A 25,685-nucleotide genomic window follows, 5' to 3' on the forward strand; every position below is an offset into this window, starting at 1 on the left:
GCACTTCAGGGCTGTTGGGCAGCTGTTGGACAAGAAATAGGTGTGCAAGGCTTTCCTGAGCACCCTCCCTTTCTCCACAAGGAAATTACTGGTGATTTGGGTGAAAGTAGCATTAGTGAAATGCTGAAGGTGGCCACCGTTGGGAGAAAGGGTGGTGTAGAAATTAAGTAATTAAATAAATGTAATATGATGTGATGTTATCAACAGCAGAGTTGGAGGAAACAAAGTAAGAAGGCAGCTGAAATATGCAAAATGTACCAGGAGGAGTTAAAGGGCAGGAGAGAAATTGGAGAGGGGGACTGGGCTAAGAAATAGGGTGAATAGTGGCATATATGAATACAGAAGGGGAGGAGTTAGATGAAAGGCGTAGGTTGATACTGTGATGGAAAGGAGGATAAATGACAGGAAGATGGCTATGTGGTTTTAGAAGAGGACAGGACCACAGCTTCACATGAAGTTAGATGATGACAACAGAATAGTGAGAGAAAGAGGAACAGTTTTAGGGACATGTAGAAGGAGGGAGAGCTGGAAGACACGTCCTGTTAATGGACAGAAAAACTGTTAAGCTGTCATCCACAAGTGTCATGGGTCATGGTGACCTTGTTGCTTCTCAGATGTTCTGACATAGGCCTAGTTCTTACTGTGTCGGGACTCTACCACTTCAGACTAAGTGTGAGGTTCATGTAACAATTCTATCTTCAACAATGGAAAACATCTATAAAATAAAGAGAAGGGGAATAAGCTGCTCCAACTGAAGAACATATACCAGAGCCTGCTAGACCAGCCACTGGGTCCACTCTCCATTTCTCACAGTCGCCAACCAGATGCCCATGGGAAGTCTGCAAGCAGGACCTGAGCACAACAGCACTCACCCCTCCTGAATTCTAGCAACTGGTATGCAGAGGCATGCTGCCTCTTAACAATGGAGGTGGAACATAGGCATCAGTGTTAGCAGCCACTGACAGCCTCCATGTGTTTGTCTAATCCTCCTTTGAAGCCATCCTTCAGCCTCAGTTCTTCACCTTTAACCTTACGTGATGCCGTCCAGATACTTGACTGCCAGCTCAGGAGAACTAGGCCAAAGGAAGGAAGTTGATTTACTTGGAATATCAAGCTACTCCAACTTGTAATAAACGCACAGGAAAGAAATAGAAACGGATTAAATGCTGTAAAAATATCACAAACGCACAAAATGACACCAGACATTCTGATGGAAATGAAACATACTTTTCCCTCAGGTGCTGCAATTCTTTCTTCATGTCTGCATCTTCAAACTCTGAGTCATTGTCACTGCTCACATATGATGATTGTGAATGGAAAGAAGTTATGTTGATGGTTGGGATTTTTGATCCGTGACCATTAGGAGAATCAAGGCCTTGTGAACTGGATTTTCCAGACTTTTGCAGAAAAGATGAGGTCTTTTTCACGTAGTCATTTCCTGCACTACTGCTCTGTGGTGATGGTGGAGCTGCAGCTGGTTTCCTTTGAAGAGATTCATCGCCAGAATCACTAGAATCCTGACCACAAAGTACATCGATAGAGGATGCTGTCTGCACACGCCGCAAAGAAGTCTTCATATCAGGGCTAGAAGGTTGATCATCTAGATAAACATCTGGTGGCGCAGAGTATCTCAAGGAATGCACAGGTGGTAAAGTTAATTCATCCTGTGTACTGATCACTGAAAATCTGCCAATAGTTTTTGCTGGTGTGCTGTCGTGTGTTTCAGCTTGTTTCTCACTACAGCTTGAGTCCACAGAGTCATCCTTTTCAGATTTACTTTTCTCTTCAAGTAACGGCGCAGTATTTTCCTTTTCACTCCTCTTAGAAGCATCTTTCTGAGCAACCTGAAGTAACATACAAGAACATGGTCTAATTGGAGAACATGGGTTGTATCTAATGCTGCTGTTACACTTGTGTAACGGACTTTCACTTATGCAACGGAACTTCACTTTCCTCTTCCCCCGCCAGCCTACCACACACCCTTAAAATCTGCTCAATGATTGGGGACCCTCTGAGTCAGATCTGTGGGTGCAGAGAAAGGGTAAGTGGCAGAGAAAGGGTGAGTGGCTTGTGCAGCACTGGACATAACCCTATGTCACCAGCCCTAGTTTTGATTACTACACCAGAACATGGAAAGCTGCCTTGTGTTGTGCCAGATCATTTGTCAATTTCTGTATACTGACTGGCAGCAACTCAGGGTATCTAGCAAGAGTCTTTTCCAACCCTATCTTGATATGGGAGAGATTGAATTTGGGACTTCCTGTACGTAAAGCAGGTGCTCTAACACCAAGTGCTGTAAGAATGAGATGACAATGTAGAAAGGAAAACAGTACACCAGTAAATTGTAAGTTCAGGATACCTGAGGGAGTCCTGATGGTGTGCCAACAGAAGCGGATCCAATGTTTGCAGCTTGTCCTGTTTAATAAATTGGAAACAAAAATGGACACACACATGAGCAGACAGATTTTAAAACAAAGCACACACAACACATACATATCTTAATGGTATCGTGCATAGATGCTGCACAAGGCTGAAATCCCAGTGTCAATGGGTCATAGCAATGTGCAAGATTACAGCTCATGTCTATAGAACACAATGTAAATTATGATGGCAGATGCAAGTTTTGAAACCATCCCAACGTTCATGATGTAAGACTCTAGGAAGAGCCTGCTGGCCCATCTGATCTAGCATTCTGTTCTCACAAGTGACCAACCAGATGCCCATTGGAAATCTGCAAGCAAGACCCAAGCACAGGAGCTCTCCCTGCCACCTTTGAATATTCTGACACAAATTCAGTGTAATGAACTGGGCATTTCCACATTTCTCTGTAGAATTGAATGAAAAAGATTAAGAAGGCTTTAATGGAAAGAATTGGATGTTTATCTGCACACAATGGATATGCTTAACAGCTCTGATAAGCCTTTCCCTTATAAAATCTTTTTACACCCTATATTTTGGCCCTTAAAAGGGCTCCCTGGGCAGCTCAATTGAATATATGTGATAAAGGAATGAGATCACAGCTGCTTGCCCCACCCACAGTGAGCACATCCTCAGTGTCTGATCTGTGGGTGTTTGATTTGCACTAGAGCTTACACGCAAAAACATCCAACATGTGTAAGCTTGAATTGTAGGCTTGATTCCAATATTATATGTGCGATAATTGTCCTTGATTTTTTTCATGCATTAGACCTTTGGAAGCAAGGTCTAAAGGAAGGAGATGTGCCCATGGTGGGTGAGGTTAATACGTGTAGCTCCTCAGCAGATCAGGCTGTGTCTACACATTTCACCTCCTCCCAGTCCATGACAAATTAGTTTCAGTATTCTAGATTTTAAAAAACAAGGGTGGGCTGACTTTGAACACAACAGGTTCAAACCTCCACCTTTTGCACCTACGCTATAGCATCCAGTTCATACTGGGAAAGTTATGCAGCTCACAGATGATCATGCAGTCTGCACATGCCACATTAAGACTCCTTAGAACACAGGTCAGGTAATTTGGCAACCGGAAATCTCAATCATATTCTGTATAAAGATGTCTATGATTTTTTTTCTTAAATCTTTTCTTTGGTATTGTGACAGGTTGATACCGGCTGTTGTTGTTGTTGATGATGATTTTTTTGCCCTGGATTAATAACACTTGTATAATGCTTCCCTCTTTTTAAAACATAATTATATTTGAAAGAATAACGGTGCAATCTTAATCCTCAATCCATGATACTTGAAGGGATTAGGAGCTAGTGGATGTTTCATCAGAAGGCAGAGGGTAGGATCTCTGCCTCTGCAGAGGCCTGAGCTACAGCTGCAGAATGCATGGAAGAGTCAACACTACCACTGATGGTGTTTCCACCAGCAATAGCTGATACAGGGGACCAAACAGCAGAGAGTTGGGGGCAGAGTTGGTATGGCCAAGAATCTGCTGGATCCTAGGGGCTCCAGCTGCCAGAGAGCTGGCACAGCAAAAAAAAGGGGGGGGGTGAAGTTCCCCTCTATCTTCTGCCTTGACCTGTGCAAGTGGCAAGGTTTCTAATGTGCCAGTAGTTCTGTTGTTCTGTTCACCCTGTTGCTCCCAGAAAGGAGTTATGATGCTCAAGAATGCATTTCAGTTAATAGCAAGAAAAACATTTCTCCATTTGCTTGAGATTCTGCATGGCGAAATATCAGTCAATATCTTTCAGATTCTAAGTGGTACTAAAACAAAACCCTTTTAAAGGCACTCAGTATCCTACAAAAACACCCTATGTGAATTTTTATTAAAAGCCATGACTTCCTTCTAAATAAATAAATGGGGGTGGGGATGTGTCCACTCCTTAGTATATTTGGAAATACTTTCCCCTGCCTTCTGTCTATGTGTAGAACAAGACTTGTACAGCAGCTAGATCTATGCCAAATTTGAATAGGGTGTATATACATATAAAATATGTTTATTGGCCCAGGCCATGTTGTCAAATTAATGCGATCTCATTCACCCATTACATGTAGGGGCAAGTATTATCCAAACTGGGTTTAAATGTACCATATTTTCTATCAAATGTTAAAAATTTAGATACACCTGTATTATAACATATCCTTATGCATAACTAGTAAGTAGTTACATATGAATTAAGGCAAATATTTAAGTTTCTGATGTAGTTGCTGAAGCTATATTTGAAGGAACATTCCCAACTGCACATAATTTTATTCCTTGAATTATTGCCAGTCATTGACATTAGTTGGTCTGAAAGGTATCTATCAGGAAGAATAGACACTGAATTCATTGAGGCTACCTGCTCTGCTTGTTGATCCATGGGTTATTTCTGAGGGCTGGATGCTGGTAGAAGTAACTTCTCCTTCTCTCACCTTTAATAAAAGGACCAAAATACAAATTAACCTTTCAAAAGAAAGCAGAATGTTTGATTTATATAGAAATATGTATGCATCATCTCTCAAGCTTATTTCATATTTATCCTAAAACAGGTATGTCACACACCAGTAACCTGCTTTCTTCCATTTTCTAGGCTCCATGTTAGTCTTTCTTAGATAGCTGAAGTTGACAAACACCAATTCATTAAATTCTAGTGTTCGAGTCATAAGCATGACATAATACGTGTGGAGTGTTTAGGTGTATATTGCAATTTACAGTAAATTCTGGGGGAATCTAGTTACGATTATGAAATCATCCATACGCCAAGGATAATCAATTGAATTTGTTATTCACCTTTGACGCACCCTGATTAACACCTTATAAAGAAGGTAGGCATTTCATGTGATTATGGCACCCAGGAGGTGGCAGACTGCACTAATAGGGCACTATCAGCCAAAGTTGGTAGTGCGCCAAATCCTGGTTAAAGAATTGTGACTAGAGTGTAGGGACTAGCAAATGGCCAAAGCACACTTCTCTCATGCTTTCCAGTCCCTGGAACTAGGGCCTTTACCCTTAGCTGAATGAACCCATACAATGGAGAAAAGTTTCATAGGGTGGGGTTCAACTAAGTATGCAGTAGTGTGGATGTAATAATGAATTCACAGAGCTAATATTCAACATGTGTTCATGGTGCTGTCCAAAATAATGTCACAACAACTGATATTAGGGTGGGCCCTATTAGGCTTTTCGCAGTTCAGGATCCCAACATGTACTGGATTCTTCTGAGAACTCAGCTCCATGTAGCTTTCATTTTTTTTAAAAAAAAAATCTGTTCACTTGTTACTTTGCCCCAAATTCTTCCCAGGGCGAGATTAGGAGCAGATGTCAGATTTGTGCATGCCTCTCCTCACTTCTATCACTACAGGAAGAAGTCAATAAATGTACTGATACATGTTTTTATCAGAACATGAAATCTTCCTTGGGAAATAGAACACACTAGAAAGGGGCAAAAGATATTGCAGAGTCAATATCTACATACAGACTTCTTCATTAGACTTGGGAGGGAGGGAGAGCACAGAATTCCTACCTTGATCTCACCTTTGGCAAAATCCTATACATCAAATAATGAGCAGCCAGCCAAATGAGAGAAATAAGGCTATGAATGCAGTATACCTTATTTTCATTCTCATGTTCCAATAAACAATCTCTTAGTTGAAAAAAAATGTTAAGTTTAAAATAATGCTTAGTATCACCAATGTTCAGAAAGTAAGGGCAAATGGGAACAACACATTAGAATTTATTTTGACCATGGGCACCAGATTTTTCTCTCTGTGCATAGAACCTCTGAGTGGAGGAGGAAGCAAAATTTACTTTAAAAAAATATTAAGAGGACTTTGTACTATCTTGGTAGTTAGACCTCAAATAGCCTGAAACACAATGCACCCATCTTAAATGACAAGTTTGGTTTTTGTCTCTTAAGGATAACGACTATGAGTTATTGTTATCTTCTTGTTTACAATGTTTGATGAAGGCATATATTGTATGCCACAAAGAAAGACTATTTTTAAATTTGCACCAATAACTGGGAACCATGTATTTGCTTTGTGAAGCAGACCACACAGCATAACAAGTGTAATAGTTTGAAAAAGGCTACCATCGGCTCTTCGTTTCTGAATTCTGGTTTACAAAGCCCATAAACTGCAGCACTCTTAGCAGAGGTTTGCATGATTTCTGTGCCAGTGGTACCACAGGAACCACAGATACAGGTTGACTTGCCGGAACGGGAGCTGTGTTGAGTGCAGGTTGATCCTCAGCTGACTTAACATCCATGCCAGCTGCAGGAACTTTCAGGTCCAACACAAGCGCAGGCAAAGGTGCCAAGTTAAATTCACCATCTCCTTGGTCTATAGGTACAAAGCTGTCTGGTGTTGCTGCAGATGCAGAAGATGTTGGGACATATTCCTGGTAGAGCAAGTTGCGCAGCTTCTCATCCAGACTCTTTATTGTGTTGTCAGCAAAATCAACTCTCGGTGGTCCTTCACCATCTGATTCTACAGCACAAGGCGGCTGAGGCGCGCTAACTGCAAGGCCAGTGGATGATGTGGGCTGGGACTGGGATGACATTGTTTGTAACTGGGATGTAGCTGCTGATGAGTGAGGGGGACTTGAAAGCTGAGGTGCTGCTAGAATCAGAGGATCAGGGACGGCAGACACAGGAAGTGCCTGGCTTGCAAAAGAATGAGGCATCTGACTAGGCTGACTGTTGTCTGGCAAGTTGAGGATTTGTGTTGGAGGCTGTTGTTCCAAAATAGTCTCATCAGAGACAGCAGGGAGCGGGCAGGCTTCTGCTGCCCGTGCAGGAACAGTCTGGATCGGATCTGGCAGCCCAGCAGTGCCCTGTTCAGCCTCTGTCTCAGGGACACAAGGGTTTTCATCTATTCGTTGGAGTGCCTGCAACGGGGGATTTAGAGGAAGCTGAGCCTCAGGACGTTCTTCAAGTGAAGTTGCACTGGGGGCAGCAGGTGTACCAGGCTGACTGGATGCAACAGGCTGTTGTTGCGGAGGGTACTCTGGTTGGCCTGTGTGGTCAGCAACCTGTTCTGGAGCACATGGAGCCGTCACTGGGGGTGTTGCAGTGGATGTTTCTGGCTGGACCTGTGGAAGGGAGGTTGGTGCTGCAGTGGAGACTTGTGTCAGAGGAGCAGGAGGAGGAGTTGCCCTGGGGCTGTCCATGGCGCTCCTTTGACCTGAAAGCTGCTGATGGGCTGTGTTTGTGAGTTTGTCTGTTGCTGTAGAGCTCTGCTGCTGATCGTCCGACTGTTCCACATCTGCAAATAACAGAAAAGGAAACCCTGAGTTCGGAGAATGGCACTTCCATTTGTAGCCTCAAATATATGACCAGAAATATAAGAGCAGAATGATAAAACGCTTTAAACAGCTGAAGTGCTCTCCTTGTCTTAAAGCAGTTTTTAAATAGATTGTTTTCTGTACGTAAACAAGAATATTGTGTACATTTTGTTTTACATCTACAGCTAAAACGTGATAATAAAGACAGGCTACTCTCGCTTACTATAACAGCTATATATAGCAATTTTTCTAATGCAAGATGTATTGCCCTTTATTGGCTATTAGTAGTAATGATGCACTGCCCTATTTCAACCAACTGGAAAATTGAGATTAATAACAAGGTGGTGCATGCATTACAGAGTCTTTAAAATTCATTTATGTGACAGGAACTTCAATTACATCTACGCATGTAAAACAAAAAGGATCAAGTTCAATGTTCATAAATGCGTACTCTTTTGTAGCAAGGTTTTGACACTAATTTGCCTCTAACTTGTTCCGCTTGCCCTTGGCTATTCCAATTCTCTCAAGTAATGAATGATTGAAATAAATGCCTTTTCCAGGGAAAGCTAATTGCTACTTTAAAGCTATGGGACCCACACATTTGTGGATGGCTTCTCCATGCAACTGCTTCTGCATTATTGATTGTGGTCCATCAAGCCCCAGTGACAAAAGAAATGAAAATCCTGAAGATGGGATCTTGAATAAATCCAAATATATTTTTTATTGGCCACGTAGTTAGTTTTAAATGCTTTCCTGCTATATCTTTTCATTTTCCCCATGTGTTTCCTTTTTGAAAAATATTAAATGAGTTTTTAAAAGGTAGCGAGTTTTCTATCTTATGCTATGATTTTTGTGTAAGTGCCTGGAAGGACAGGAACATATAGGAATTCTATGATTTGTTCTTAAATCTTTAAAGTTCTCAAGTACCTGGAGCGTCGGCCTGTTTTGCACTTTGAGGAGCAGGTGAAGTGAATTCTGGTGCTTCAGCAGCTGGATTTTCCACAACAGGACAAATGATAAACCACCGCTTTCCTGTATGCAGAACTAATCACAAAAGGAGGGTTGGAATGGTCACTATTTTTATATCAGACATGGGCAAGAGGCTGATATTGCTCAAATGAAATCAGCACACAATGCAAAAGATATACTGTCTTTAATTTCAAGAAGAAATTCAAAAAAACAATAATGCAGGACTACCACATTTATCGATGATGCTTCCACAAGGTTGATGGAAATAATGAAGTCTAAAGCAATGGCTACTGTCATGCTTGCAGCCTAATTCTAGACATGTTTCTTCAAGAACAGGGATGAGCAAACATGCCAATATCAGTTTCTCCCAATTTCTTAAATCCAGTTCTCCACATTTCCATAGGAGTTTGATTTTTTTTTCTTTTAAAAAAACTCATCATGAAAATTCATTAGTAAGTTTATCCTAATATACACCTTTTTGTGCACAGTTCTGTGGAATATACACATTCCTGCAAAGCAATTTCCCCTGATATATTGCATTTTTATGCACATTTCATTGTAGTATGTGCATTATTGTAAACATTATCGGGCTGGAGAACTGCATTGCAAAATTTGGAAAAGTCTGAATTTTGATGGATGGCAGTGTTTCGGTTCATATATTTTTTTTAAGAAAGTCTGAGCAAGATAGGTCCACTTTTAAATGCAAACAGAATTGAATTTCCCTGCCATCCCTACTCAGAAATAAATCTCACCGTGTGCAGGTAATTGTGCACAGAAACACAGTGTTGCATTCAGAACATGACAAAATTGGGTTCATTAATTTCAACAGGCCTACTCTGAATAAAATTTAGAATAGAACCCATAGTAAGTGAATTGAAAGCTAGAAGCAATCTTTGCAGGATTTTGAGGCTTAGGATATGTGTACATATCTAAGTTATGTTTTAGATTTCATCTTCCGCCAAAACCTGTAGACTACCAGAAAGCTACAATTAATATTGTCTTTTATATCTGCAGTACTGCATATATGCACATACAGAGACAAACCTCTTTTGAGGTGGAAAGGTATCCTAAAAAGGATGAAAGTGTCACCAGCACAGCGCTACTATGATATTCATAACTGATTTGCCAACGTAAGTAAGAGTCAGGGAGAGCAATCAGTCAGTGCTCATTTCCCTTTAATGTGATGGTGCCATTTAGGAAGACTAATAGCAGTTGGAAGACTGTTCCCCCGTGACACTCATCAAACTTAAGCTTGGGGCTTGCTCTGTAGAATGTTTAGTGGCTGGGCTGATGAACTCTAAAAATAGATAATTGTCAGTGATATCCAATATAGATTAATTGCTTTACAGGGTTTTTTTTTGGGGGGGGGGGGTTGACACTTATATAATCATGGAAACACTTTTACCATTCTGTTGGTACACTGGCATTCTTGCCTGGGATTGCCGATTCACCTATTTAAAATGAAAAAAGACCATTAGTAGTCTGCAGGCATTTATCTGTGGTTGAAAGTTCTGCTTAATGAAATAAGCAAAAAAATTATACTATTACATATTTCTTTTAGTGGAAGCTGTTGAAGACAATTAGAGTGGACTTGCATCTACTTTTGGTAGGTTTCATTCATTCATTCATTCATTTTAGCAATACCTCATTGTTTTCCAGCCTGCAAGTGTCTTGCTGAGGGCTTGCTCCCTGATCAGAACTTCGTTCCCCTTCTGTATCTTCACTAAGCATATCTTCAGCTTTGTCAATGATTTCTTTCAGTTGCTCTATAAATATCTCTTTCTCAGTAGGCAATATAAATTCGTTTTCCACCTATAGGGATACACAGATATATATATTTATTTTTTAAAACTGCATTTTCTCTAGTGCTTGCTCTGTAGTAGCTTCATAACAGCAAGTAACTGTATGGCCAATTTAAATCTTTTAAAAATAGCATGCAGTGGAAAGAAGTTCCACATACTGTATATGGAACTTGGGTGTGTATGACCCGTAGTTTATGCTTTATATTTGAAATGAACAAATATTTTCCCTGGCCAACAGAGTTGAGCAAAGCTACAGAAATTATTCATTGCTCTTATGTAACTGACCTATCTTAATTAAGCAGTAAATGAATGCATTACCGCATGAGAGGCATTTCAAAATATGCACAAGCTTCAAGGACTAGTGGATGGGTCACTGGGAACTTTCAACTTGCTCTGCTTATGCCACAGCAATTAAGGATAGCATATTGAATATCTCTGAGCCAGATTAGCAGCAGTATTCATGAGCACCTGTTGCACATATGCAACACCAATAAATTGTGACTAGCATGTATGAAGGCCAGAGTAGTACCTCTCATCACACATGGCACACTGACTTCCCAAGCAGAAAAGAGAAGAGTGCAAAAGTGGGGTCACTCATAGGGAGATAAGATAACATCCCCTCTTACTATTAGTCTCTGTGTATAGACTAAGTCTAGCTTCCCCTCCCTGCTAACCAGGCATCAACACAGATACCCCTTTTTCTTTTATTCTTCTTCTGGGAGGATGAGCACACTGCAGAGCAAAGCATCAGCTTTCAGCCATCGGCCATCTTCACTTTCTAGGAATTCCTCTGGGTCCATATGGGTCCCAGGGTCAATTTGAAGAGGCCAGCCCTTTGCTTTCACGTAATCTCAGCCAACTCAGAAGGTTTAAAAAAGAAGAAGTTAAAAATAATTAAAAATAGGAGGGGTAGGGATCCTTGGCATGTGGTTTCCATGGTTGCCAGGGTGTCCACCAGCACCATACTGGGCACCAAACACAAATCCAGAAATGGGATGCTAAACAGAAATCAATAGCTCCCTTCTGAATGATCAGAAATACTTTTCTGTGGCCGTACTAAGAAGGCTGTGGCATCAATTCAGCTAATGAATCTAAAGCAAGATCTTACCATGTAAGTAGCAATTTCTTCTGGTGCATCACCGTCTAAATCAAACTTAAATGTAACCATTTTGTGATTGTGTGTTTCTAGCTGGCATTCCACCATCTTATCCCCTGTGTTGCATACCTATAAAAAGAATCAATAATTATATCTAACACTCCCAAAGGAGCCCAGGGTGGCAAAAACATCTCATTCATAAATATTGCGTCATCAAAGTAATTCTCCCCACCAGAAATTTCAGGGTTGCCAGAATAGTATCTTTTACACCCATCAAATGCGTGGGTAGAACAGGAATATAAATATGTAAGTAAGTCTTAAGCAAATGTAGCTGACTTACATTTAAAATTGTCAGTTTGGGCCTGTTGGATTTTTCCTGGCGTGAACGAGTACGTGTTGATTTCTTATGCTTTTTGGAAGATTTTCCTTCTTGTTTACTACTTCCACTTGTTCCTTCAAAACTGTCACTCATCTCTTTACCAGAAGCCACATCAGGACTCATGTAACTTTGCAATAGGGAGTAAAATGAAGACAGAAGACAAATAGTATGAACATGCAGCATTCTTTTAAAAGCTCCCCCTCAAAATCAGCACAAACTCTTTAGAACATGCCTTTTTGCAAGAGATCAAAGGTCCACCTCATTAGGTATTCCGTCTCTAATGCTGCCAGCAAGATTTTTACTATGAATTTTAACTGCCATGTTCACTGACAGATCTATCCATCAATGTGTCTAAATTTAGTATTTCTTTTTATTTGTCCAGAACCTACTGAGAAGCAGTACTCACTTGGTGACCTACTGGCAAACTACCGGTACATTTAGCTTGGAGGGTCCCAAGCTATGAATTGGTAGAAGAGGATATTTATAAAATAAATAAATAAATAAATAAGATTCTGTGCTTCCTTTTTCATCCAGGCTTTGATTGCACATAATTTGCTCAAATCAAACAGTCCCTCATATCAAATTAGGAAACAGACATCAGATAGACAACTATTTCCTTCAGCTGTTTAAATGCATTAACATTTTTAATTAAAAATATCCTCATGCTCTTCTCACAGTGTACCTTGGGAAACATAATGACTAACAACAACAACAACAAAACTGAAGATTTTGGGGGGTCTGGAACAGTGTTTTTAAAATGATGTTCTGATGAGATGATCAATAGCGGAAGACAAGTTGTCCAAAATACAATTTCTCCATTATTAGTAAATGTTTCTGTGGTACACATCAGCACAGTCTTGGGAACTGCAGCAGCAGGGGTGTTGCTAGCCCCATGCTTGGTGTTTTGCAGTGGTTCTTTGGCTTCCTGTGCCTGTTTCCCTGCTGTAACAAGAATACACAAACCAAGCATGTAAACTGCAGGCTTCTTTCTCCCCCAGCCCCAGAGAGAGGGGAGAAATAAGTGCTTTCCCAGCCCTAGGCTCCTTGCTAGCCCCTGTCGTTTGGGAACAGCTAAGCATAGGGCCAGCAAAATGCTTCTTTCTCTAACCGGAGTGGGGGGGTGGGGGGGGAGAAAGAAGCCTGCATTTTAAATATTCGCTTCGGCTGCACGTGCCTGTTCCCAGCAGGATTTAACCCCAGCTGTTGAGTAGAGGTTAATTCCTGCTTAGTTTGGCTGTGTGCACCTTCTGGAAACAGGCACCCACACCCAATGCAGAACTGAACCCTCATCCTCCCACCTATCAGTTGACATCACAAGCGATGTAGGATGATTGACAGGCTTGGGGAAATTGCCTTGTGGGCCAAACTGGACTCCTGAGTGGACAAAGATTGGCCCGCAAGCCGGAGGTTCTCCACCCCTGCCCTAGAAAACATTTCAAATCCTCTTCACCTCTGCAGAAATTTGTGTAGACATGATAATAGTAAACTATTGGTATGCCACTGTACTAGACAAATGGTGGGGATACCTTTCACAGCTCTGTGATAGTGACTGCTGCTTTTCCATCATTCCATGCTCCTAAAATGGAAAGAAAAAAACAGTTATTTCACCAGAGGCATGATGCAAAATTAATATTTGTGTGCAAATCAAGCCACAGCCTAGTACTTGTAATTCCCATTGATTTCAATGGCCAAATTTGTGCCAGCGTAGCAAACAATCTTTGAGGACACCCTCTCTTTGAGGAAATTACTAGTCATCATGCCTTTGAAGCTGTTCCCCCTATGGAGCAGCATCATGTGCTAGCACTGATATCAGATGAATCAGCTGGTAATATCCGCAGTGGCAAGTTTCAGCCAAAGACTAACAAAAGACCAATCTTTAAAATGCAGGTCACTTTATATTATTATCACTATCCTATTGTGGTGGGAAACTGAATAAAGAAGCATTAGTTTATGGAAAGGAAGGTACTCAGAAAGCTGTGGAATGAATATAAATATGAAGAACTAAGATTTTGAATTATTTCAAAGAACTTATAAATGTCATTGAGAGGAGGATCATAAAAAATTCACAGGAGGTGAATTGGTTTTAGGAGACTCTACCCAGGCAATTGAGAAAACAGCTCATTCAACTAGACCAATGAATTTTCTGATAGCTAACAGCACTAAGGATTCATTAGCAAAAAAAAAAAAGCAAAAAAAGCAAAACCAAAAAACCAAAAACCACAATTACTACCTCTTGAGAAGATTCTGTAGCCAGTGGCATAACAGGGCATGAAGTTTGGACCTGCTGGCCCAGAGGCTGGTGATTATCTGGCTGAGGTGGCAGATAACCAGTAGACTGGAGAGGCAGCCCATGATCTATAGGCATTGCTGCATTTGATGGAGCAATGGTGCTTTGTGGAAGACCTTCTGGACCAATGCAGGGATGCAATGCTTCAGGCTGCAATTGCAATGGTGGTGACATAACTGCAGAAGGCTGCACTGGCAACGCAGGCATCTGGGTCCCAATATCCACAGTATACTGAGGGTGTCCAATAATCTGTTGCAACATAGCACACACCTGTTAGTAACATCAATTCCATTTAGGATATAAATAATTCACATAGCTAAACTCATAATTTTTTTAAAATAAAAAACCTTTTTAATACAAATCATTGCACTGTAGCGTGATGAAACCATACTTAAGTGCTTTTTGTTTTGAAAAACAAAGGAAGGAAGGAAGGAAGGAAGGAAGGAAGGAAGGAAGGAAGGCCCATTCAGACAAACAATGACTTTTCATATGCAGCAACTCACCACTCAGATCCGAACATTTTCAGCACATCATTGCAGATAACTAAAGCAAGTTGTGAGTTAAATCACCAGATCTGCGTGGCAAGTTGCTGCACATGAATGCTTTGTTTTATGAAGCAGCTTCTAAGAGCCCATACACATGTGTATTTCACCACATAGCTAAACCTCAGATCCATTATCACCTTCCTTACAATTTGTCAGGATGATAAAGATTACCAACTTATCCCACGGTGAGAGAGCTCACATCAGGGAAGTTTAGTTGTATGTACAAGATGAGAGTGGTTGCATTTCAGACAATCACAACATCGTTATTTTTGTGAAATGGGTCTCAGTTCAAGAATTAGGAACTGGATCAAATCATAATGTCTAAATGCTGGATGTAGATTTTTTAAATATAAAACTAGGGTTCCCCCCCTCCCCGCAATCAACAAAATAAGCATAATGTCACATCTTTACACATTGCTCACACTATACCTTTGTTTGCAAGTAACACTAAGCCAAATCACGCCTCAGAATGAGTGAGCAAACTGCAGGCTTCCAGAGAGAAGTTATTTAGCAAAGCGCAGCAATAAAATTGCTAGAGAGGAGAGAATTGGGACACAATCTCTGCTCCAGGAGCCCACACATTTCCTCATTTGCACTAAACCATGGTTTAGCACAGGGTGGTGGGAAAACCAGACTTTTCTTTCCTTGCACATATTAATTTGGTTACTGCATTTGAAAACCACTTCAAATGTTTGGGGCAGAAAACAGAAACATAATGCCACTTATTCCACAAATCCCCCGTGTGGAATATATGATGGTCTTTAGAGCAGCTTCAGGTAAAATGGATTTTTCCAAGTTCTAAATCTAAAGGATGAGTTCTGCTAATGCTTGTGCTATGCAACAGGTCTTCTGCGCCAATTCCAGTCATTTTGTCATGAAAATCATGTGTTCAGGCCTTATATTACTGAATCCCACATAGTTAAAGAAGCAAACGACTCAAAGTGTTCGTGCTAAGGAGACTCACTGAAATGAGTGTTTAAGATTGGGCCGCAAGCCCTTTCTTTGTGTACAAATGACCTATGATTTACAGAATCATAGAATTGTAGGGTTGGAAGGGACCCCCAGGGTCATCTAGTCCAACCCCTTGCAATGCAGTAACAAAAGGGAAGTTCTCCATAACAGCACTGAGTATGGGTACATCATTATGCATATATTTCTCCTTGGTACAAGAAGCTAGAACTGTGCAAGTTTCAAATGACTGAATCAAGCTTTACCTGAGCAGGAAGCTGAAGCAGGGATGGGATACAGAAGACAGACAGATAGAAGAGGCAGCAGCAGCAAAGGAAAGCACAGAAGACAGAGAAAGTCACTTTTAGTACTATTAATGTGCCTTATAATTGATGTTCGTGTGCGTTGTATATGTAGTGTGTGTTGTGACGCCAAGACAGAAAAAAATATATATAGCCTGCATTCCTAGCATTCACTGCACATAGTTTTAAAGTAGTTTACATTTAATATAAAGGGATGTTGTCAAGTTTACATAATTGTTTCATTTTGGGTGAAAATGAACAATGGTTCCTTGAAAGGAACATGTGGACACAACAGTCCAGTGCAGCAGTTCTTTCACAATTTCCATGCACTGGGGAAAGATGAGGAAAGCCTATTTTGTTCTTTAAATTAATAAATCTAAACGTCTTAAAAAAGAAAAGAAAAGACCGGGTTCTAGGCAATGCTAGCCCTGCTTGGAGTAGGCCTGCTGAAATCAATGGACTTGTCTTGTCTGTGGCTCTACTCTGAGTAGGACGAGTTATTGGCTACAACTCATTACAGTTAAATTACAGCCAAGGGAGTTCCAAGATTTCTAAATCTGAAGACAGTAACTAACTTAGTGATCAGTGCAAGTGAAATAGAGGCAATCTGGGGTGCCATTTTTTTCCACATTCCCATGGCAAGACATAAAATGCCAATGTATGTTTTTAAACATCTTCTGGTCAAGGCTCCTCATGTACCACAAGTCTCCTTTGAGAACAAATAATGAATCATGAATCTAAGTCAAAACTGATAGACGTTTATCAGTATGTGACAGGCAATGCTTAGAGAGCTACAAGGCCTGGTGCAACTATTATGGAATCCAATGGGAGTAATGCCATTGGTTCAGTGGAGGGTAGGTGGGAATCACAAGAACTTAAGTTCTTCACAAACAATCTATGTGTACCAAATATATGGCTGAAGACAGAAACTTAGATACAGTAAAGCTGAAGATACAGAACAATAGGTTGAGATGAAATGTTATGAATTTTAAGAAGGTGGACGATAATGATAAAATGCAATGGCTTCTTATAAAATTCCCATTTTTATCATTCTTAAGCAGTCTTCATTCTCATTATAATCTCATTTCTGCTCAAATTGTGGTTAATATTCTTTAATTCTATATTCTGCTATAAACTTCTTTTATTAAGAGACTCCTATTTTCGTCTCCTGTAAATGCTAGTATTGATTGCTAATGCCATAGGTTGCACTTCAGTGACCATAAAAATCTGCAGTTGCAACAATGCAGAATAATATTTGTTACTATTATATATAAATATCCTCAAAATAATATTTCTGAAATGAGTCCCCAGTAAAAAAAAAACCCTTTGTTGAAGAACAGTCTGCTTTTAAAGCAATTCTGGTGGTATATAAGCAAAATTATAAATGAATTAAATACCAGTAAATATTCTGATATGACATTGTGTAGATCACCTACTTATTTATTTCTTAATTGCAAAAGCAAAATTTTCTCCACTGTTGATAAGATATTACACCATCTCCTGCGACAGGAGATAGAAGATGGGACACTTGATGCATGCCCATCAACTATCATTTGCCAGCCACTTGCTATATTCTACTTTTCATTGTCCTAAGACTTTTATTAAACAAATTCCTTTTCCAAAGTGACTGGTTTTCTGGTTCTACCTCCACAGGGCAAATTCCCCTATTGGCTTTTATAGTGAAACAGGCTACAGAACTGTTACTTAAGAGTGATACTCCTATGTTCTAGTACCGAGAAAGTCCAATGTCAAACAGATTACCTGATTACCAGCCCCAGATGCAGACATAGTCTGTTCTGAAGGATGAATTATGCTTGGTTGAAGTGACTGAGGAAGTGGAGGCAGCTGCTGCTGCTGCTGCTGTTGTGAAACTGCTTGCATGTTCTGGGTGTGATGGGGAGAGGGAAGAACTTCATTCTGAATTATCTGCTGGAGGGTAGCCTGGTACATCTGCTGCTGAGAGAGCTGGGCTACTGCATGATGTGCTGGCAAAGCTGACACTCCTGGTGGAGCTACAGCGAGTAATGGTACTGGAGCAGCCGACATATTTGGCACAATTGTTTGGCAGGGCAAGACCAAGGAAGCCACAGAAGTATGAGGAAGGTTGACCGCTTGCATGGGCAGGGCAGGGGAATTTGATGTCAGTGGCAGAGCAGGGTTCATGGGGAAGCTTGGTAAAATCACAGCTGGAGGAAAATACTGAGAAGGAGCAGGTATAGGGGGCGCATTTGCAGCAGGTATATCAGACAAGTTTGGAGGGTGGCTATCAAGTCCTGCCAGAGGAGTAACTGCGGGAATGACGGGAAACTGAGGAATCTGAAAAAAAATATAATATTACGTGAATTGCAAAGAGCGTTCCAGGCTGGCACATTTGCCTTACTAATATGATAAGTACGATGAATAGTGATTTCCGCCCGTTTCCTTGGGTCTACGCAGAGAGCAAGCGAGATTGGTTTTAGAACAAATAGAGGAGAAGACTTGAAAGCAACTGTGTGTTAATCTGAGCAGTTCAAAGCGACTGCAAAAGGAAACTTACTAATCATGCAGCAATCTATTAATAATCTCTTGTTCTATGTACCTGCACTAGAAACATCTTTGGGCAGGTGTTTTGCACATCTCCCACACACAGGCTCTAAATACCACTGCCCTGATTCAGAGTTTTTCTATATGCATGTATAAAGTATATATACACTACACATTTAGTATATATGCATAATATATACATACTATAGTGTATATGTAAATATGTATACTATACATACAGTATACATGGAGCTCCTATTTTGAACAGGCTTTCTTGTTCAGTTCAGCAGAGTGCCATGCTATGCAGAGAGACTCTTGTAACTTGAAGTGAAGGGAGAATTTCCTGACTCGAGCCAGCAGGGTGAGGCCTCACCACCTCCACCAGCAGTGAAGCACCATAACCACCAGCACTAATTTCAGGCAAGATCACATCCATTTGGGGCAATATCTCACCCAAAATAGGTGATCGTGCCTGAAATCAGGGTTGATGGCAGTGATGCTTTTCTGCCAGCAGGGAGACACTTCCAGTTTTGCCTCAAGCAGTGAAAAAGGACACACCACCCCTGATTCTGCCCATATTGAAGTTGCTGCAAGTCACTGCAAAGTTACAGCTAAGTCAGGGCAAACTTATTTTCTTCTGCATGCAGCTTAATGTTTTCCACAAACTGAAATATTGCAGTGTTTCTCAAACTAGAAGTCTGGGCAAGGGTTTGCATGCTGTATTGGTAGAAGACCTGCAAGTGTTAAAATTCAGCATTTTCCAAAGTGAGGATTGGAAATCCACTAGAATCCTTGATAAGGAAGTTGGGGGTGTTGAAAGGTCCCAACTGCTGTAGGTTCTTTTATTCCAACTGGAGATGATGTGGGTGTGGGGAAAGCAGGAATGCAAAGGATGGGGAGATAGAATATTGCAGTTTGTGTGGGTGGAAGCAATGCAGGAGATATAAGAGCTGGGAAAGCATCCTTAAGGAAGTTCAGGATGGGCAAAGCATGTTAGACTGAACACAATTAGAAGCTGGGACGCAATTACATATAGTTTGAGAAACACTTAACTTGCATAATAAGCCTCCAGTGCATGCCATTCAAGGTACTACATTTTATACATTTATTATACATTTTTAAAAACTGGGTGGTAACTATATACATATGATTAATCCTAATCATTACTAGCAGATATGCACAAAAGTGTTCAGCACTGAACAATTAAAAAATGAACCTCATTTAATGCATCTATATATATGTACCACAGGATAGCATCTACTGAAGATATTAATCCTCGGCGTTACAGGGATGCAAAGTGACATGCATTTGAATTTTCAGCACTAAACCATTTTTGGAAGCTCCTGCTTCCCTCATTTAATGCACATTTAAGTATTATTGCACACTAGCTTGTGTTCTAAAGATACCGAGGTACAATTTTTTTAATAAAAAAAATAATGCACGTATGTTTTAAAATAGTTTGCATTGTTGAATAAAGGCATGATCCCTTGGTTGTGTAAATTTTTGGAAATGTTAAAATTGATTATACAAGGATACAAATTGCACTTCTTTCATCACTTATGGTGACTAACTGTTGTATCTAGGTATAGAATTCATTTCTACTCCCATATTTGCTTCCATCTTGAATGCTCTAGGATTCAGCACTTGACAGAGATGAAGCTATTTACTGCCCACTCTTATCTCCCTTTGATAATCTTTCTCTCCTCTATCTCTGAATAGCCAATCGCTGCAGGTAAACACCAGAACTCTGAAAGCAATTAGTGTTGGCCAGCACAAACTCTCTCATAGTATATGTACTATCTGAGGAGGCCTCGATTGATAGAAGGAGAATTTAATTTGGCTATGGGATACAGACCGAGCTACAAGAAACTCAGCCTCTGAAAAAGAGCAGGACAAGTCTCTCCTCAAGTGGAGAAAAGGCAGGAGGGAATCTGAGAAGAAATCCAGAAGATAAGTGAGCCATTTTCCTTTGAGTAAGGAACAAAACCACTCTCTTCTTCTCTCTCTACCCCTCAATTATATGTCCATTCTTATATATTAAGCTAAGCATTTAGGGGGGAAACAACCAATTTCCTGGAATCCTAATTTTAATTTGATGTGGGCTTTAAGAGCAGCTGAAATTTCCCACTTTGTGGGGAAAAACAGAGGGAATCAGAGTGTGAAGGGACTTCTGAAAATATTGTCTGGGCAATGTGTTCTGCCATTTTTTTCTTTTCTCGTTCTTTAGTTTTAAAAATATGGTGAGTGGCTTGATATTGCCAGTCCTACTATTACTGACCTAAAAAATTTATTTGCCACCTCTTTATCCACACTCACCAGTACAGACAATCACATTCTTTCTGGTGGACTGAGATCACAAAGACATGTGTGTGTGTGTGTGTGTGTGTGTGTGTTTGCGCACGCGAGCATGCATGTGCAGTATGCACAGTGCCCAAAGTGCTTCTTTGTGGACATGGATTTGTCGATATTTTCCTTCTTGTGCACACTTTGTGTGTCATGGCTTTTGAGGAAAGGAAGGGGATAGTGACGGGAAGCTGAAAAGCTAGTATTTGTGTGCAATATATTGTACACAACCATTGTTCTGAAGCAGAAAGTTTCCTTCACAAATACTGGTGGAGCAATTAAACTAAATGCTCAAAACTTAAAAAGTTTGTTGCACCAACAAAATAAATGGACATAACAACTGGTGTACCTGTTCAGAAATATTTTGCAGAGATATTGGAAAAATAATAATAGAGAGATTCACCCACACAATTTTTTAGACTCAAGAAAAAAATATGAAAATGTAAATGCTTTCAAAATATGTGAGGCACCTTCTCTCTCTCTCTCATGTAAGAGGCAAATGCATTTGAACCCAACATAAGGCGGTGTCAGCTATTACTTAACAGAAAAATCTAATCAGGCTAGGGACCTTGCCTTCAATAGGTATCTTCTGTTCTGAAACAAAGCATTGTGGGTTCCCTCTCCCCCATTTTGATACAGTCAGAAAAAGAGTAAAGGTACTTGTTCACCTTCAACTTATTGTTCAGAAAATCTATTATAACCCACTGAAAAGGATCTATATTTCTGCTACTGCTAAAGGAAATAACAACCTGAGCACTACAATTAAGAAACAAAGGTAGGGGAGATGATGAAGGTAAGTGAGAGCTATGGGGGGGGTGGAGTCATATTTTGTCCCTCATGCAGAATTTTCAGTATCTATGGCCTGTCTACCCTACTACTAATTACATTTTCAACAAAACAATTCAGAAAAATTAAGACCAAATGGAGGACAAGGAATGTAAATAACCCAATTTATTCAAAGAAGCACAAACATTATCTTTATTGCTATCTATTTTGGTTCATTGGTTCATTGGTCTTTGTTTTTGCTGTTCTTTGGTAATCCCTTTGTATCAGCTGTTTTGTTGTTTTCACTGTCCTGCTTTGCTTTTCCTATGGCTGGAAGTCTCTTTCCACTGTTCCCTTCCTCAGTTGTTTTTGCATACATTCAGAAAATGCAAAGCAATAACAACAAATGGAGTCTGAGGAACATTAAAATACTAACTGGCTTATTATGGCACAGAACTTTTTGTGGGCTGGAGCCCACGCCATCAGATCATAGAATCGTAGAGTTGGAAAGGAGCTTCAGGATCATCTAGTCCAACCCCCCTGCAAGGCAGGAATATGCAGCTGTCCCATATGGGGATCAAAACTGCAACCTTGGCATTATCAGCACCTTCTTCTTATTCGGCGATCACTCGTGGTCGAGTAAGATTGTCTTCCGTAAACACGGATTTAATAATGAGTCTGTAAGTGACTGTGGAGGCCAATTCTGGACCCACACATCCTTCTACAGTGGGGACATTGGTTCCCGGGCAGGGGTTGATCACGGTGTGGATTTGCCAAGCGTGCCTTCCTCTTAGCACGTTTCTCCCTTGCGTTCTGAGTACGAGTGTCTTCAAAGTCTATGACACCTTTAGTAAAGGCTGCTCTCCAGCTGGAGCACTCACAGGCCAGTGTTTCCCAGTTGTCGGTGTTTATACATATTTTTAGATTTGCCTTGAGACAGTCTTTAAACCTCTTTTGTTGACCACCAGCATTACGCTTTCCATTTTTAAGTTCGGAATAGAGTAGTTGCTTTGGAAGACGATAATCAGGCATCCCACACTCTAACCAACTGAGCTATCCAGGCTGATGCACAAAGTGTTGTTCTTTGCACATAACACAAAGCCAGTAAACCATGCCTTACTTCAACAGAACAGACAGTGTAAAGTGTGCCTCTGGAATTTTTCAGTAACAGTGGCCATGTCTGGGCTGGTTTCAACAACTGGAAGACCAGCTCCAGATACTGGTACTTAAGAGGCTACTCCTCAGCCCCACAGCATTTTTGGTATCGCATCCTAGACGTTTCCATTTTATCTCCCATGCTTTTAAACATCTATATGAATTGACTGCACTAGGTTATCCAGGGGTTTGGAACAACGCCTCATTTGTATGCAGATGACGCCCAGCTCAATTTCTCCTTTATATCTGAGGCAACGGAAGTGCTAAATCAGTGACTGAGACCAATGATGGATGAGGTTCAATAAGCCAGTGTTCCCCAACCTTGGGCCTCTAGCTGTTTTTGGCCTACAACATCCCTGACCACTGGCCTTGCTAGCTAGGGATTATGGGAGCTGTAGTCCAAAAACAGCTGGAGGCCCAAGGTTGGGGAACACTGCAATAAGCTGAAGTACAATCCTGACAAGCCACAGTTTTGGTTCAAATACATTCTCTTTCTTCCCTTATAGTTATATCCTAGCATTTTTGTTTGCTTTTCCTACTTTTATATTTTTCTTGAGAGAGAAACAATTTGCTGTGCTTTATAAATGATACCGTTTGTGTATTATAACCACCCCTTCTCTCTTGTGTCAATATTTAGATTGAAAGTCTTCAGGTAATGATGTATCTCCTTTAACTTTTTTGGATGTGCTCGATTGATTTTATGCACCATACAATTAAGTAATAAAAATAAATTTCCTAAACAAGATGCAAATGCACAGAAGCCACACACTAATTGCGAAGCCGGCCATACCAACTATAAGCTGTGATGTTCTACCAAAAATTAATTACTTGTAACAAAATGAATGCTTATTGAATTTGAAGGTCAGCTTACCTGGCCAGGTGGGACTGTTGGAAGTTGCTGCACAGGGGGAATCTGCAGAGGTGTGAGAGAAGCATTGCTAGCTGCCACCTGAGAACTGGGAGTTTGATACTGGGGCAATAGGTGAGGTGCAGGTTGCTGCACTGGGCAAATGGGCTGGTTGGCTAGAACATGCTGTAGAGGAGCTGGAGGTGGGATGGACTGGTGGTAGAGAGAAAAAGGGAGTACACAGTAAGTTCCCAAAGTGCTCTGGCCATGGGGGATAACTTATCTGTCATAGGCACTATCTGATACCTCAACATAGGTGCCAACAACAACAACAACAACCATTCCATCCTCCTCTCTGTACCAGCTAAAAAGTGCTAAGAAAATAATAAATTAACACTTTTAAGAGAAAAGTTGAGGGGGGAAATCCATGTAGTCTAGGAAAAGAGATCTCCTACCACCTGCAGACTGGCTGAATCATGCCATAGTGATGTAGCATCATTCCATTGTGCATTCTGTCCCAGGACTGCACCGGAGGAGGAGCATTTTCAGATTCCACATCCCCCACAGAAAATCACAAACTACCTCCCCATTTTTTTGCGCGAAATGAAGGGACCTGGGAAACTGCAGAGGCGCTATCTGGGTCAGTACTAGGTAGGTCACCCAAAGTTATGATGAACGACAAGGTTATTTTCCATCTCCAAAAGAATGAAATGTATCCTCTCCTCCTGGTCATGGAAGAAAATTGAGGAGATGAACTGCGGAAAGGACCGCAGGTAGGGATGGAGGCTTAAAGATTCAGCTGTCTTTCTTTCATATTAAATGGATGCAGCATAATTATAATAACTCATTTTAAAATTTGAGCACTGCATTTGAAGATTACACCGCACTTGTAACAATGCACAAGCAGGCTTGAGATAAAGGGCAATAAAACACTCCTATGTTTATTCAGTGTCTTCACTTAAAAGCAAAACAACAACTAACTACTTACCTGCTGGCTGGCTAACACAGGCTGTGATTGTCTCATCTGGACAGGAGCAACGGAGGTGGGATGGACGAGAGGGAACGGGATTGCTGGTTCTTGATAATGTTGTGGTCGCTGAGAGACAACAGCAGGTGGAGCCTGAACCACTGGAAGTCCAGGCTGAAGGGAAGAAAGGGGGGGGGAAACTACTTTAGAAAACTACAACCTACAAAAATTATTGGCTGTCAGGACAGCCAAGCTGTGTTGTGAACCACTCCTTAAAGGCAATCTTCAAGAGGCGAGGCCCATAAAACTGAAGTGGACCTTTTCCTATGGTAAGCAGTGACGACAAAACTCAACACCCAAGTTTTGTAATCCATACTTGGTAGAAAATACAGAAAAAAAGACACAGGAGTTGAAAGGATGAAAGGATGGAACGAAGCTGCTGGAACCTCAATTCCAGTGCTGTGATCCTATGAATACCTTGAATATACTCAAAATGTGTCCACAAGAAACAATAACAAAGTATGCATACATGCCAAGAACATAGCCTGCAGGTGCAGTAAATGTTTACTGGAGATCTCCCTGCTTCCCTTGTAAGTGGGCAAAGAGATTTCTTTCTTTTTCTTTTTCTAAAAAAAATCTTTAATAAGTATGAGCATTGGAGCAGAAAGTCACAGATGGCTTTCTGTTTTTTACATCCTTCATTTACACTGTTCTCTGCCTTTACAATGCCCAATCTGGCTGGTGTCATGGTGTCCACTGTTTCCGCCAAGGCATGCAAACTTGCTACTTGAGCAATTAGCACTAAACAGAGGCAATTATCTTATGCCTGTGAGACAAGGCAACAATGGGATGGGGCCTTATTTATTTATTTTACAACTGATGCAATCTGCCTTTTAGCCCATTATGGCTCACTAGAGAAGTATATTAAAATATGAATGTCCAAACAAACAAATATTCACACTAAGGCAACTAGCAATAAAAGCAAGGTTGTAAAACCCGAGCATATTGCGTGATGCCTATACTTCCCTTTTCCCTATGGCTCAGAAGACAGGTGTGGGAAAATCCTGGAA

At 40.7% G+C, this 25,685-nt stretch overlaps 1 protein-coding gene across 7 annotated transcripts in view; it reads right to left on the reverse strand.

The window, feature by feature from the left end:
* Positions 1-25,685, reverse strand: part of WNK2 (WNK lysine deficient protein kinase 2) — a 115,631-nt gene that overhangs the window by 34,128 nt on the left and 55,818 nt on the right. For all 7 annotated transcript variants that reach the window (XM_033140874.1, XM_033140873.1, XM_033140875.1 and 4 more), the window contains exons 10-23: positions 24,637-24,789; positions 23,673-23,861; positions 17,777-18,331; positions 14,164-14,469; positions 13,460-13,509; positions 11,895-12,060; positions 11,567-11,683; positions 10,301-10,468; positions 10,062-10,107; positions 8,615-8,731; positions 6,617-7,668; positions 4,764-4,836; positions 2,360-2,415; positions 1,228-1,844 (exon numbers count right to left, since the gene is read on the reverse strand). In XM_033140874.1, coding sequence (XP_032996765.1) covers positions 1,228-1,844; positions 2,360-2,415; positions 4,764-4,836; positions 6,617-7,668; positions 8,615-8,731; positions 10,062-10,107; positions 10,301-10,468; positions 11,567-11,683; positions 11,895-12,060; positions 13,460-13,509; positions 14,164-14,469; positions 17,777-18,331; positions 23,673-23,861; positions 24,637-24,789 — 3,665 coding nt within the window. The remainder of the gene's footprint in view (positions 1-1,227; positions 1,845-2,359; positions 2,416-4,763; positions 4,837-6,616; positions 7,669-8,614; positions 8,732-10,061; positions 10,108-10,300; positions 10,469-11,566; positions 11,684-11,894; positions 12,061-13,459; positions 13,510-14,163; positions 14,470-17,776; positions 18,332-23,672; positions 23,862-24,636; positions 24,790-25,685) is intronic.

This window comes from Lacerta agilis, chromosome 2 (assembly GCF_009819535.1).
Source record: "Lacerta agilis isolate rLacAgi1 chromosome 2, rLacAgi1.pri, whole genome shotgun sequence".
Taxonomy (NCBI): domain Eukaryota; kingdom Metazoa; phylum Chordata; class Lepidosauria; order Squamata; family Lacertidae; genus Lacerta; species Lacerta agilis.